This window comes from Gobio gobio, assembly GCF_949357685.1.
Source record: "Gobio gobio genome assembly, chromosome: 12".
Taxonomy (NCBI): Eukaryota; Metazoa; Chordata; class Actinopteri; order Cypriniformes; family Gobionidae; genus Gobio; species Gobio gobio.
Genome location: NC_137105.1, coordinates 6,662,880 through 6,676,693, shown reverse-complemented (window position 1 = coordinate 6,676,693; position 13,814 = coordinate 6,662,880). Strand labels below are relative to the sequence as shown.

Genomic DNA, 13,814 nt, shown 5'->3' with positions numbered 1-13,814 from the left:
AAGACATCAGGGTGGAGTTTGTCAAGTGATGATGTCTGAATGAAGACGAAGGTTTCTACACATTCAAGAGAGAGAACAGAGATAGACTGCTCGACTGCAACCTCCTCCTACTCGCACTGACTCATCTCAAACCATCACAGTAAGTCTGCATTTTACTCTATTTGAACATGCAGTTGCTCTGTAGGTCTGTATTGTGTGAGCGGCGTATGAATCAGCTGAAGCTCAGTCTGAAGGAAACCTCTCCAGGTCAGACGTGTGTTGTGGTTACAGCTCTGTGTGTGTGAGCGAGAACTCTAATCTTTTATTGAGTTTCATTCTTAATGCTTAGCTCATCTGAATTCCCACATCAAACTGACACGACATGTAGAATGTCAAATGTGTGCTTTTGATCAGATCGGAATAAAAAAGATCAGTCTGTATTGCTCATTAGTTTCTCATTTATAGAGTTTCATATAATTACTAAAAGTCTTTGTTGATTTGCAGTGCAGTAACAGAATAAAGCTATAAAATGAATGTAGAGAGCAGCTGAAGGTTTTTTGCTTTTGTTTGCAAAGTATTATTGAGACATTATTGGAAAATCTCCATTTGAGCTCCATTTTCCTCAGCTCAGCTAACAAGGAACGTTATTAGATCGTTCCTGCAAGGTTCTCTCAACGTTATGAACTTTAGTTCTTCCAGTTTGTTCAAAGTTAACTGGTCCTTAATGATGTTTGCACAAACACATTATTTGTGCATAGTTCATGAAATTAATGTTTTGTTTTTTAAATGCTACAATTTGTTTCAGAATATTCAGAGAACTTTCTAAATTAAAATTCCCATAATGTTTGCAAAATTATACAATAGGATGTTCTTAGAATAAATATTCTTCTTAGCTTGGCCATTGGTGTTTTGTCTTTTCAGTTTCTCATTTTCTTGTGACTCCTCAGAGTAAAAGATTCAGATGTTCAGTCACATTCAGTTAACTAATGGAAATGTTGGTCAGTTAGTGACTGGAAAACAAGCTTACATCACTTACATTTTGTTCTGCTTATATCATAATGATTCCAATGATGAATCAATGATGAGTAAATTCAATTACTATAATATTTTTTTGTATAAACTTCTATTTTAAATCATGCATGTCATTTTTGCCAGTAGCAAGAACACCCCAGCGACTGCGTGGGAATACATAAAAATAATCTTACACTGATCTTTATGTGTATCATTTTTCTGTCTGTCTCATACGCAGGTGTAATCTCAACTTTATTATGCCATCAAAAACACTCAACAGCACAGCAAACAAGAGCATCACTGTAGGACAAACTGAGGAGTGTGTGGATGACACACACACCTGTCATGTTAAAGATCGATGTGAGATGGACTTTGATGGGTGGAAGGAAACCAGAGTCCGGACATCACTACCCAGAAACCTCCGATTTACACATCACAATCAGGTACACACATTCATACATGTACAGTGGCTACAAATATATATACGGATGCTTAAATTGAAATAAAATAAAGGTTAATGGAAATAAAATACAGGCCAAGCTCAAAAAAGGCATGATGGGTTATGCAAGCATGGCTGGGAGCATCAGACCAACTGCAACAATGAGTAATTAAAGACGTTTTTAGATGATTGTAGTCAAAATGGCTGAAAAATTCAGTCACATGTAATATGATTTAATTGCTTATTTAACCAATAGGTGGCGCTGTTACCAAATTCAGTGGGTGTGGTCAGTGTGAGGTAACAATGACCCTACAAAGTTTGTCAATATGCCAAAGCATTGCAGAGTTACAGCCTCATATCAGCTTGGCACCATGCCATCACATCTGGTATAGGCTGAAGATGATCTAAGGCGAGTTTGGTGAAATGGAGTTTGAAAAAATTAGGTTTTCAAAGAAATTCAAAACGGCAGACAGCAATTTTGACCATATATGGTATAATTGGTATCATTGTTCTTGGTATGACTCAAGAAATCTGGAAAGGTGGCCCTGACTCAACTTTTTGAGTACCTTCAAGGCATGGTGCTGATGACACATACCGAGTTCATAAAATACAGCATATGTTTAAATTCAAAATGCCCAATGCCCAAAATGGGCGACAGGGGAAAATTGGGTATCATTCGACTAGGTATGCTGCATTGAATCCAAACATAAATTTTTCGGCAAACCATTCATAAGTTATAATAAAAAATAAAAATAAAAATATATGTATAATATATATATATATATCTTGACCAGTAGGTGGCGCTGTGCCAAAAGGTCATGCTTGTGATGACATGTACCAAGTTTGGTCTTAATACGCCAAGTCATCGCAGAGATACAATTTTGGCATGCTATTGTTCAAATTCGATTGCGTGTTATTCGAGAAGTTTTTTTTTTTTTTTTTTTCAAAAAATAAAATTTCATCACAGTCTGAAGATTATCTGAGCCAATTTTGGTGAAAATTTTCATGACCAAAAAATGACACCATAGGGTGCAATCAAATCTTCTTCAGCCAAGGAACAAATGTTGTTACTAGCCCAACGGTTTCTGAAGTTATTAGCATAAACGTACAAATTTGGACAGGCACGTGATGCATGTGTGTGATCAGGTGGACCACTGGCGAGTTAGAGACAAAATTGCTCTGGGCTGTGTCCAAAATCGCCCCCCTATACCCTTAAAAAGGGCAATATTTGAAGGGACAGCCATTTTTAATGGGTGTCCGAAAACATAGTGGGTGTTATCAAGTGCACTGCACTCATTCAATCCCATAATGCACCGCAATAACGAGTGTACAACTGATGTACTCTCAATCATAGATATACATAATAAAGGCTAGATGTCTTACGCCGGAGTCTCTAACGTCCTCTCCGGCGGCCATCTTGTCACAGGCTCTGTGGTACCTGATGTAAGGCGAGTGATCTGCACAAACACAAATACTCTTATCTCGCTGAAATCTTGACGGATTTACAAATGGTTTGGTTTCTTACAAACGTTATTAACGTGGCTATAATTCTGGATGCTTGAACAAATTATGAATAATTTCATAAGTATGCATTGTCATAGCTACATCTCTGACGTTTATAACAAACCAAACAGTTTGAAAATCAGAACATTTTAAATAAATTTTAAAAATACATGCACCATTAAAACACAACGTTACAAGTGAGCGAGCTGACTGTGACAAGATGGCTGCCAGGTGCGGACGTCGACCTCCATTGGCCAGTGGCGCGGATGAGACATCTAGCCTTTATTATGTATATCTATGCTCTCAACGGCTAGAGAATACCCATAATGCACTGAGAGTCGTGCACAGAATAAATTGCCGCGTCTAACCAGAAGATGGCGCGGCAGCTGAATCATGCATCCATTTTCCAAACCACCGGTCCAATGTGGCTACAGCGTAATATCAATATCATACAGCTATAAATCCCTTTTTAGTTGATTATTAAATTGTTTAATTAGGGTTTATACATGCTTGTTTCCATTTTTCCCTCAAATGGTACTATGGGCTGTCATAGACTTCAAGAGTGGAACAAAAAGAAAAATCATTTTCATTCTCATTTTTATTTAGTCTTAAAATAACTAAAAATAAATAACTAAATACATTTTTTTTAAACTATAAAAATGTCAAAAAACAATTAAAACATTATTTAAAATGTAGCTAAAAACGAATTAAATATTATATATCAAATATTAATATATAAAAATAATCTCAATGATACTAAAATAACACTGGAATTTAAAAAAACATATGAGGCTAAGGCACTCGAGAATTAAAAAATATATATAAAAATCCTTTATTTATTCATGGCTATAACATTTTAAAAACATTCACATATATCCGCACACAAGTGCGTTGCAGAATGATATCACAAGCACAATAAAACAGAAGTTTGCAAGATTTGAAATGATAAACCAATGCATGTGTAAAAATGTGATGAACTACTGTGCAATGAACCTGAGAAGAACTGACTTTATACATGCACTAAAATCACTAAAATCACAATTCACATTAAAACACATTTAACAATGACACTACAAAGTTTGTCAATATGCCAAAGCATTGCAGAGTTACAGCCTCATATCAGCTTGGCACCATGCCATCACATCTGGTTTAGGCTGAAGATGATCTAAGCCGAGTTTGGTGAAATTGGAGTTTGAAAAAAATTGGTTTTCAAAGAAATTCAAAATGGCAGACAGCAATTTTGACCAAATATGCCATAATTGGTATCATTGTTCTGGGTATGACTCAAGAGATCTGGAAAGGTGGCCCTGACTCAACTTTTTGAGTATCTTCAAGGCATGGTGCTGATGACACATACCGAGTTCATAAAATACAGCATATGTTTAAATGCTCATGCACAAAATGCTCCATATTTCAAAGTATTCACTATAGGGGAGATTACAGTTACGACCCAAAGACCAGATATGATGAATGAAGACCAGGGGCCAGTTGTTCAAAAAGTTTCATCTGGATCAGATTTGCATTTGGAAATCCCATGTTTTCCTATCCAGGATCAGGTAATCTTACAAAATTGGATTGATCTACCAGATCCAGATACACACTTTTTCAGATGACCAAATTGGGATTAATAGTGATCTACGTAGCCCCTAAAGAGACAAGGTGATGAAAAAAATTAGATGGGGAGAAAAAAATATTTCAATATTATTTTTGCATTCTCTCAGAAAAGTTCACCATGAGAAAAAGAGTCATTTCTTATGATTGTGCCAATATAGTTTACAAACAGTGATAAAAAACACTTTAAATCACATATAATATTTTTGTTTGATATTTACCGCTGTGTGGGGATTATTTTATGGCGCCAAAATCTCTTTTTTACTTTACTGCAGGCTACCGAAAGGCTTAATAGTAGCCTAATGTCTACTTCTAATGTATTACTTTAACAGTTCAACTAATCAAGAGCAAAATAAAAAATATGTGTGCGTATATTACATAATAATAATGTTGAAAAATTGTGTATCTGGATCTGGTAGATCAATCCAATTTTGCTTTGAAAAAACAGCACAAAAGTAAGATTACCTGATCCTGGATAGCAAAACATGGGATTTCCAAATTTTTGAAACTTTTTGAACAACTGGCCCCTGGTCTTCATTCGTCATATCTGGTCTTTGGGTCGTAACTGTAAACTCCCCTACAGTGAATACTTTGAAATATGGAGCATTTTGTGCATGAGCATTTAAATGTGAATTGTGTTTTTGTTTTTACCTATTTTAACGTTTTAATACATTTTTGTTCCTGAAATCCACCCATCAGCTGGGATCAGTCTGTATAATACAGATTTTTTGGATCAAATATATCCCAATCTTACAAAAAAAAAGTATCCTTTTTTCTTTTGAAGAACCCATTTTCAAGATTAGATCCAATCCAATTGGCGAAATCTGATTAGATTACTTTTGAACAACTGGCCCCAGGAGTCAGAGATGCAGTCATTTGAAGAGAATTTTACTGAAGAATAGTTTGCAGTTTCATCCGCAGAAGTCACACTGTGCCCTGCGTACACACTCATTACAGCAGCAATTATACTCTAACATAGGTCACTAGACTACCCTATGTCATCATGTCAGGTTGATTCTGATTGGTTAAGGCATAGATAAATGTAGAACATTTCCACATATGGCCTGATAGTCGGAAACATGTCTCCATTGATTATCCGGATGACAACCAAGATCCCAGTTCAGGTACAAAGTGACCCACTAATGTCACAAATCTCAGTTCCTATTCTTCAGTTTGTCTGTCAGATGGTCATTTCATCTCCCCAGTTGCTCACCTCATGATCGTCCGGTCCTTCAACAAAGGATACTGACACACACACACACACACACACACACACACACACACACACACACACACACACACACACACACACACACACACACACACACACACAGAGACACACATAGCTTCAAACACACATAACGTCAAGTCACGTTGTCTGTCAAGGTCAGCTTGAAAAGTCTCAGTAATCATCTGTAGTCCGGGCTTAATTTATCACCACACACGTTGGCTTTGCTGCAAATAGTTTTTTATGTAATGCCTTTCTGATTTTCTGCTATTGTGTTGTTAGAAGGTGCTGGGTGTTCTCACCACAGAGGTCATTCCTGTAGGGACCCGGTTCGGCCCATTGCAGGGAGAACATCTCCACCCTGAAGATATATCTGCAAACATCAACCGGAAACACATCTGGATGGTATGTCAACAGATGTGCAAGCAAGAAAGATAAGAAGTGTGTGTGTTAGTGTGCGATCGAGAACCATTCTGAGTCATTGAGGTTCATATTTACCAGTCATGTTTCAGGGCTGTGTGTGCTCATGTTGGGTTTCTCTGACGCACTGCTTCTCGCTTGCATGTGCCAGTAAAGCTACACACTCGTATCTCACACACTGACTCAGCGAGGAAGTGGCTGACAGGAGCGAGCACACACAAACTGAGAACAAGGTTCCCAGAAAACCTTAATAAATCATTCTTATGCATTTGCAGCTCCATTGAATTTCACACTTTAGAAATGTATTTAGTATTTTGCATAAAATCATCTGCGCAGGGTTAGAAATGAACGGGGCAAAATTAATTATGTAATATTATGGACATTTCTTGTACAAAATATTTTGATTTTATTGGTAATATACAATGCATAATAAACACTACTGATTCAAAGTTTGGGGTCAGTAGGACTGTTGTTTTTTTTTCAAATAAATTAATACTTTTATACAGCAAGGATGCATTTAATTGATCAAAAGTGACAGTAAAGGCATTTATAATGTGTCAAAATATTTCTATTTCAAATAAATGCTGTTCTTTTCAACTTTCTATTCATCAAAGAATCCTGGCAAAATGTTAATTCCACAAAAATCTGTTTTTTTTAACATTGATAATAATCATACATGTTTCTTGAGCTGCAAACCATCATATTAGAATGATTTCTGAAGGATCATGTGACACTGAAAGACTGGAGTAATGATGCTGAAAAGAATAAATTACATTTTCAAATAGAAAACAGCTACTTTAACTTGTAATAAGATTTCATAATATCACTCTTTTTACTGTATTTTTGATCAAATAAATGCAGCCTTGGTGAGTATAAGATACATTTGAATGGTACTATACAGTATGTTTATGATCATATGTAGATTAAAAAGTATTTGACAGAAGATGATTAGTTACAATAAAAAAGCCCCTGAAAATTGAATTTAGAGGGCTAAATATTTCTCTAAATGAATTTGATCTCTGTATGACTACATTGCATGCAAAGTTCATAAATGTGCAAGTCCAATCTCTTAGGTTCAATATTAGACAGGATGAACCAAACTGAAAAAAGAAAGAGAGAAAAAAAAGACAGATAGCGAGAGAGAGAAACAGGTGTCGTAAGGTCAAACAGACGGGCTGGGCTGTTCAACCAGCAGCTAAAAGACTGAGTCAACAGCTAAACCACAACCTCTCACTTTCACACAGTCGCTCGCACCAGTAGATGTGCTCTTTAAATCTGAGAGCTGAAGTCTAATGCCATGCGGTTTCATTTCCTAAACCACTCAGAGTGCTTATTAATGGTGTTTGCTATGCATAGCTATTACTATTGCTCACACCAACATAAATACGTTGCGAAAATACAACATAAAAATTGTATATGGATAATAAAAAATAAAAAAAACAACTTGATACTTTAATGCATAACTTTTAATCTTCTGATAAAATGTCAATGCTGATTTCTTTTCTTGCTAAGATCTTCTCGGAGGGGCGATTACATCACTTCCTGTCGTGTGAGGACGGGAGCGACAGCAATTGGATGTGCTTTGTAAATTCTGCCCCGTCTCCTTGGCAACAGAATCTTGCCGGATTCCAAATTGGGATGCAGATTTACTTCTATGCAATGAAGGATCTAATGCCAGGGGAGGAGCTACTAGTGGGGCGGAGCTTAGAATACAAGCGGCCAATCAGCACCAGCCCCAGAACTGCCTATCTGAAGCAGCCACCTCCCACACAACGTGAGTGACAGCCACGGTCAATTTCATGCTATTCTGATTGTCAAGAGTACTATACAAATACATTAAAACATGTTTTACTAGCAATATATTGTATATATTTACTAGCCTTAAATTGAACTTCATTGACTATATTTTGCACATTTAATTTCATTGGAAAGTCTGTTTCACCATGTGATGTGATTTTGAATCGTTTTAAACTAAATATAAGGATTTTTGATTTATTTGAATCATTCACTCCAATGTTTCCATCTTTAGCTCATTCTCAGGATAAAGATCAAGTGAGGAAGAGAAAGAGAGGTTATACCGTCACTGAGATCCTGGATCTGAATCCCTGGACTGATGATCACAACGAAACTCCGCTTAGCACCATCACACAATCTAAATACGGGGAAAAAGTGACCAGAGACCTGCAGAATCCTAAATTACCTCCATCTTTGATCACTAATAGCATCTCTGACATTCCTTTAAATGTAGGAGGGTATGTATACTCCCCTGCTATCCCACAATCCTCTATGCCAAGGTATATATGGCCTATAATTCAATACGTGCCTTCACATCAGCCAATGGGATTTGGCCGAACAGCAGCACACATGTCCCATAATATTCCCCTTCCACCATTCCACATGTATCCATCTCTTTTGAGTCAAACTTCCAAAGAGAATCGCCTTTCATTAGGGTTGACCTATAGAGGTGACCTCAAAATTGATGTGAGAGACTCTACAATAAGAAAGACAAAACCTAAAGACTTAACAAAGATGTCACGTGACCAACCGCCAGCACTCAGCAATGCAACCGATCCCTGTCCTGCTGAAGTTTCCGAAGCTGAGGACATCACATCCAAGAGAGACTCACCTGAGATGGGCGTGGCTTCCCCAGGTGTCTCCTCCTCCTCCTCCTCCTCCTCCTCCTCCTCCTCCGGCACAGAGTCTCATGGCGCCCAGAAGCGGCAGACTGTAGGTTACAAGGCTTTACCGTATCCACTGCAGAGACAGAACGGAAAGATCCTGTATGAATGTAATGTGTGCGGGAAGAACTTCAGTCAACTGTCAAACCTGAAGGTACATGGATTATTTTCTTTTGTGAATCTCTATAGTGTCAGCGGTTCAATAAAAGCTGTTAGAGATGATGATTTTATTATTTTTACTTGATGGTTAAACCACTTCACATTAGATATTTATAAAATCAAGACAGAAATGATATAAAAATGTAATATTAAATCATAATGAATATTATTATAACAGTAATCTCTCTCTCTCTCTCTCTCTCTCTCTCTCTCTCTCTCTATATATATATATATATATATATATATATATATATATATATATATATACACACATGTATTATGGAACCCCTAATGGTGATGGTGATGTAAAAAATGATGAGATGGGAAGAAAAATGAATGCCAATGCTTTCGGGTTCACCCATTAAACTTTGCTTTTGCTTGCAAAACCTTTGATTTCTTTGTGATTGAAAGTTTTTTGGGGGAACACAACATTTTTTAAATCAAACACATTGAAATAGATTTTTTCCTCGCATCTTATATTTTTTCATCATCATGTCCCTTAAAGGGATAGTTCACCCAAAAATGAAAATTCTGTCATCATTTACTCACCCTCAAGTTGTTCCAAACCTGTATGAGTTTCTTTGTTCTGCTGAACACAAAAGAAGATATTTTGAAGAAGGTTTGTAACCAAGCAGATAGAGCAACCATTGACTACCATAGTCTTTTTTCCCTACTATGGTAGTCAATGGTTGCTCTATCTGCTTGGTTACAAACCTTCTTCAAAATATCTTCTTTTGTGTTCAGCAGAACAAAGAAACTCATACAGGTTTGGAACAACTTGAGGGGTGAACTATCCCTTTAAGGGCCTCATTCCAAAATATATGGTCGGTAAGATTTTTTAAATATGTCTCTTCTGTATACGGTAAAAACTGAAATATTGTGAAATATTATTACAATTTGAAATAACTGTTTTCTATTTGAATATATTTATAAATGTAATTTATTCCTGTGATCAAAGCTGAATTTTCAGCATCATTACTCCAGTCTTCAGTGTCACATGATCCTTCAGAAATCATTCTAATATGATGAGGATTTGCTGCTCAAGAAACATTTCAATGTTGAAAACAGTTGCCTCATATTTTTTAGAAACTGTTATATTTTTTTCAGGATTCTTTGATTAATAGAAAGTTCAAAAGAACAGATTTTATTTGTATTTTATAACATTATGAAGGTCTTTACTGTCACTTTTGATTAATGTAATGATTCCTTGCTGAATAAAAGTTTTAAATTTTATCTTACGGACCACAAACTTTTGAACTGTAGTTTAAATATCTAAATATCTTTCTCCAGGTGCACCTGAGGGTCCACAGTGGTGAGAAGCCGTACAGGTGTGACATCTGCAGAAGGAATTTCAGCCAGCTGGCTCACCTTCAGAAGCACATCCAGGTTCATACGGGAGAGAAACCACACGGATGCCATGTAAGGACACTCAGAGGAACAGCTCGTTGCTTTCTAGGGCTCTGTTTACTCCTGGTATTAAGATGTGTTTCGGTCGATCGGATCACAAGTGGACGGTGCTAAATACAGGTGTAAACAAGGCCTAAACCGTTTTAAGCTTGTCCACTTACGACCACTTCCAGAGGTAGTCAAAAACTCATCCGACCGGATTGCTTTTGCAGTGTAAACGCTCATGTGGTTGAATGCATACGACCTAATCTCCGCCTCCTGACCAGTGGCTAGGGATGGACGGATCGATCCTAGAGAACTGGCATTGTATCGAAAGTATCGATTCTCACTTTGAAATATCGATTCTACCTGGGATTTATTTTAAACAAGTGATTTTAGAATATGTTTATTATAGTAGTAGTAGGCCATATAGTATATAAGTTTACTTAACCCTCTGGTGCTCTTCGGTCATTTCTGACCGGAACATTTTCTGTTTTGAAATGTTAAAAATCACAGCTTCATCAGAATGATATGAAACTTGGTGACTTTTCTTGCATTAGGTATGTAAACACACAAAAAAATTGGGGTCATGATTCGAGCATGCTAATTGGTCGTAAAAAAAAAGTAGCGTTCATTGTCTTCGGTCATAAATGACCGACCATAGGAAATGAATGGGAAATCGGCAAAAACACAAAAATTCACCGAATATTTGTGTGTACAATCTACAAATCGGCCACAATGCTGAAAAAAAGTACACAGCAGTGAAGGGGTGAAACATCAAGAGTGTGATATTGACACATCCACTCACACACACACCTATGAAAATCTGAACCTATGAACCACATTTGGAATTTTTTAAAAAAATCACAGCTTCATCAGAATGATATGAAACTTGGTGACTTTTCTAGCATTAGGCATGTTAACACATAAAAAAAATTAGGGCATGATTCGAGCATGCTAAATGGTCGTAAAAAAAATACTCCCACTTGTGCTCTTCGGTCAAAAATGACACCATAGGAAATGAATGAGAAATCTGCAAAAACACAAATTCACAGAAAAAATCTATATTTCTAACAACAACAAAAATTATCTAAAACTTTATAATAAATAGTCTTTGAGATTTTTTAAATATATATTATATATTTATAGAACTAGGGAATTCTCAAGCCTCTCCATAGAGACCTCTAGTGATTACACCCATGGTTGCACGATTTCTTAAATAATTCCAAAAGAGGGTGCACATCTGCCTTCAAAAAATTTATTTGGAAGGCCTAGTCTCTATTTTAACCTGAAATACTGCAATAATTAAAAAAAAATTTTTTTAATGAGAAACATTTAAAAAAAAAAAAAACATTTAATGGCAAAAATATACCATAATTATTGCATAAATATAAAAAAAATACCATCAAATCATCTCAAAATACAAAATTAAAAAGAAAAAATATTATTGAAGAAAAATAAATTGCATTGGTTTTACTGGGGTGGAGGAAGTTTAATTTGTAGGTGTCCGGTCACTTATGACCGGGAAGACAACCAATGCAACCCGTAAACGAAGAGCACCAGAGGGTTAAATATGAACGTCAATGGGAACTATTTCTTCCTCCACTGTGTCTGTGCTTATCATGTTTTCATGTCAGCGGCACAGCGGTAAGCACCACAATCTCTCAGCACACTCATTGCTGCGGTCATGACTTGATTTATTGCACTCCAGTTAACAACGATGAAGCTTCATGTGACATTTGTCAACAAACAATTCGCAATTGTGGCAATACCACAAAGTGACAAAGCAACAAAACGTTAAACACCCTAAAGAGCACGAAGTAGTACAGCTGAGCCGAGCAGAGAAAGTAACACAGTCACGACCTTCATGATCTTCTGGCTCGAGGCCGAGTTCTTTAGCAGAATCCTTTCAGAGGCAGGCATTATCCAGGTACCAAGCGATGATTACATAAATTAAATTATTTGAATAAAATAGTCTAGTCACGTATATTTATTTTATGCTTTAGGCCTATACAATACAGATTGTTTCAGATATGACGATTAAATACAGTATTTCATGAAGAATATACTGATTATAATAACTTACTGGACATTTTAATTTAAACAGTAGGCTTTTACAATTTTTCATTAGTCTATATATTTTTATATTAGGCTACTTGGTATCTTATGGTGGATATTCATAATTTGTATTTATTTACTTTTAAAATGTGTTTATTAAATAAATTATAGTTGAACATGGGAAAGATTGATAGTTTAAGATGGGAAAGATGTGCTTGTAACACAGGTTTATGTATTATATTATAGATGATTTCAGTGCAAATCACAGACTTTCGTTGCGTTGATCAGAGTGTTGATCAGAAACCGGTTCAAGAGGAACATTTTCATCATGCTCTTGTTCCATCACAAAAACCTTTTTGGGGAAAAAATTTAGAAAGATTATTCATTGAAAATGGTTTGTGTGACGTTACATTTTTGTTATATAAATTGTTAAATGTTTATTTGATTAATAATGTTCAGTCCTTTTAAATAAATGTAAAAAAAAGGAGTAATGTCTATTGCTGTTTATTTAATATTAATAACGATGGCTTTCAAAATGTATTATAAAATCACTCAAATTAAAATTTTTAAAGTATCGGTATCGATATCGACGATACTGGTCTTGAAAGTACTCGGATCGAAAAGAAAATGATTGGTATCGGCCATCCCCTGACCTAACATCATGGGAAGCGCGCTAGCCAGACGAGATTTAAACTTTGTCGGCTGGAGACCCAAGTTTGGTTTGAAGATGAAAAACGTCCCAAGCTCAATGTTCTCTCACCAGTCCTGATTTCTAACACACACTCACAGCGGTCGGCTGGTCTTGCGGCTGTCAGAGCAGAAACGAAAGCTGATGCTCACCGTGTGTTTTTCACGTTCATATGTAAAGTGTGTGAGCTTATTTTGTCCATTTGATCGAACGATCTGAAAAAGCCCATAGACGAAGAAATCAGGACAGAAGTGGTTGAAAGTGGACAAAAGAGACGGGTTAAAACAGGGGTCAACTTGAGATCCGATCGACCAAAACAGGGCCTAGGAGACACAAAGGAGATCTCATTTGCTGTGATGTGTCTCATGTGCAGGTGTGTAACCGGCGTTTCAGCAGCTGCAGTAACCTGAAGACTCACCTGCGGCTGCACTCAGGTGAACGGCCGTACGTCTGTAAGCAGTGCTTCGCCAGCTTCACCCAGCACATCCACCTGCGGCTCCACCGACGCCTGCACGCCGCTCCGCGCTCACACCAGTGCCCGCAGTGCCCTCGCAGGTACACACACCTGTGCAGCCTACAGATCCACCTCCAGCAGTTCTGTCCCGCCTCCAGCGCCACAGGCTCCGCCTCTCAGCTGGACTCAGCCAATGAGGA

General features: G+C 36.9%; 1 protein-coding gene across 1 annotated transcript in view; it reads left to right on the top strand.

Moving 5' to 3' along the window:
- Positions 1-16: 16 nt before the first annotated feature.
- prdm1c (PR domain containing 1c, with ZNF domain) overlaps positions 17-13,814 on the top strand; it is a gene marked incomplete at its 3' end in the record, with an annotated part of 13,946 nt that continues 148 nt past the window's right edge. Inside the window, exons 1-7 of the mRNA XM_079832211.1 lie at positions 17-139; positions 1,229-1,433; positions 6,054-6,176; positions 7,704-7,965; positions 8,221-9,023; positions 10,319-10,447; positions 13,534-13,814. The exon at positions 13,534-13,814 is cut by the window's right edge and continues 148 nt beyond it. Coding sequence (XP_079688337.1) covers positions 1,248-1,433; positions 6,054-6,176; positions 7,704-7,965; positions 8,221-9,023; positions 10,319-10,447; positions 13,534-13,814 — 1,784 coding nt within the window. The 5' untranslated portion in view covers positions 17-139; positions 1,229-1,247. The remainder of the gene's footprint in view (positions 140-1,228; positions 1,434-6,053; positions 6,177-7,703; positions 7,966-8,220; positions 9,024-10,318; positions 10,448-13,533) is intronic.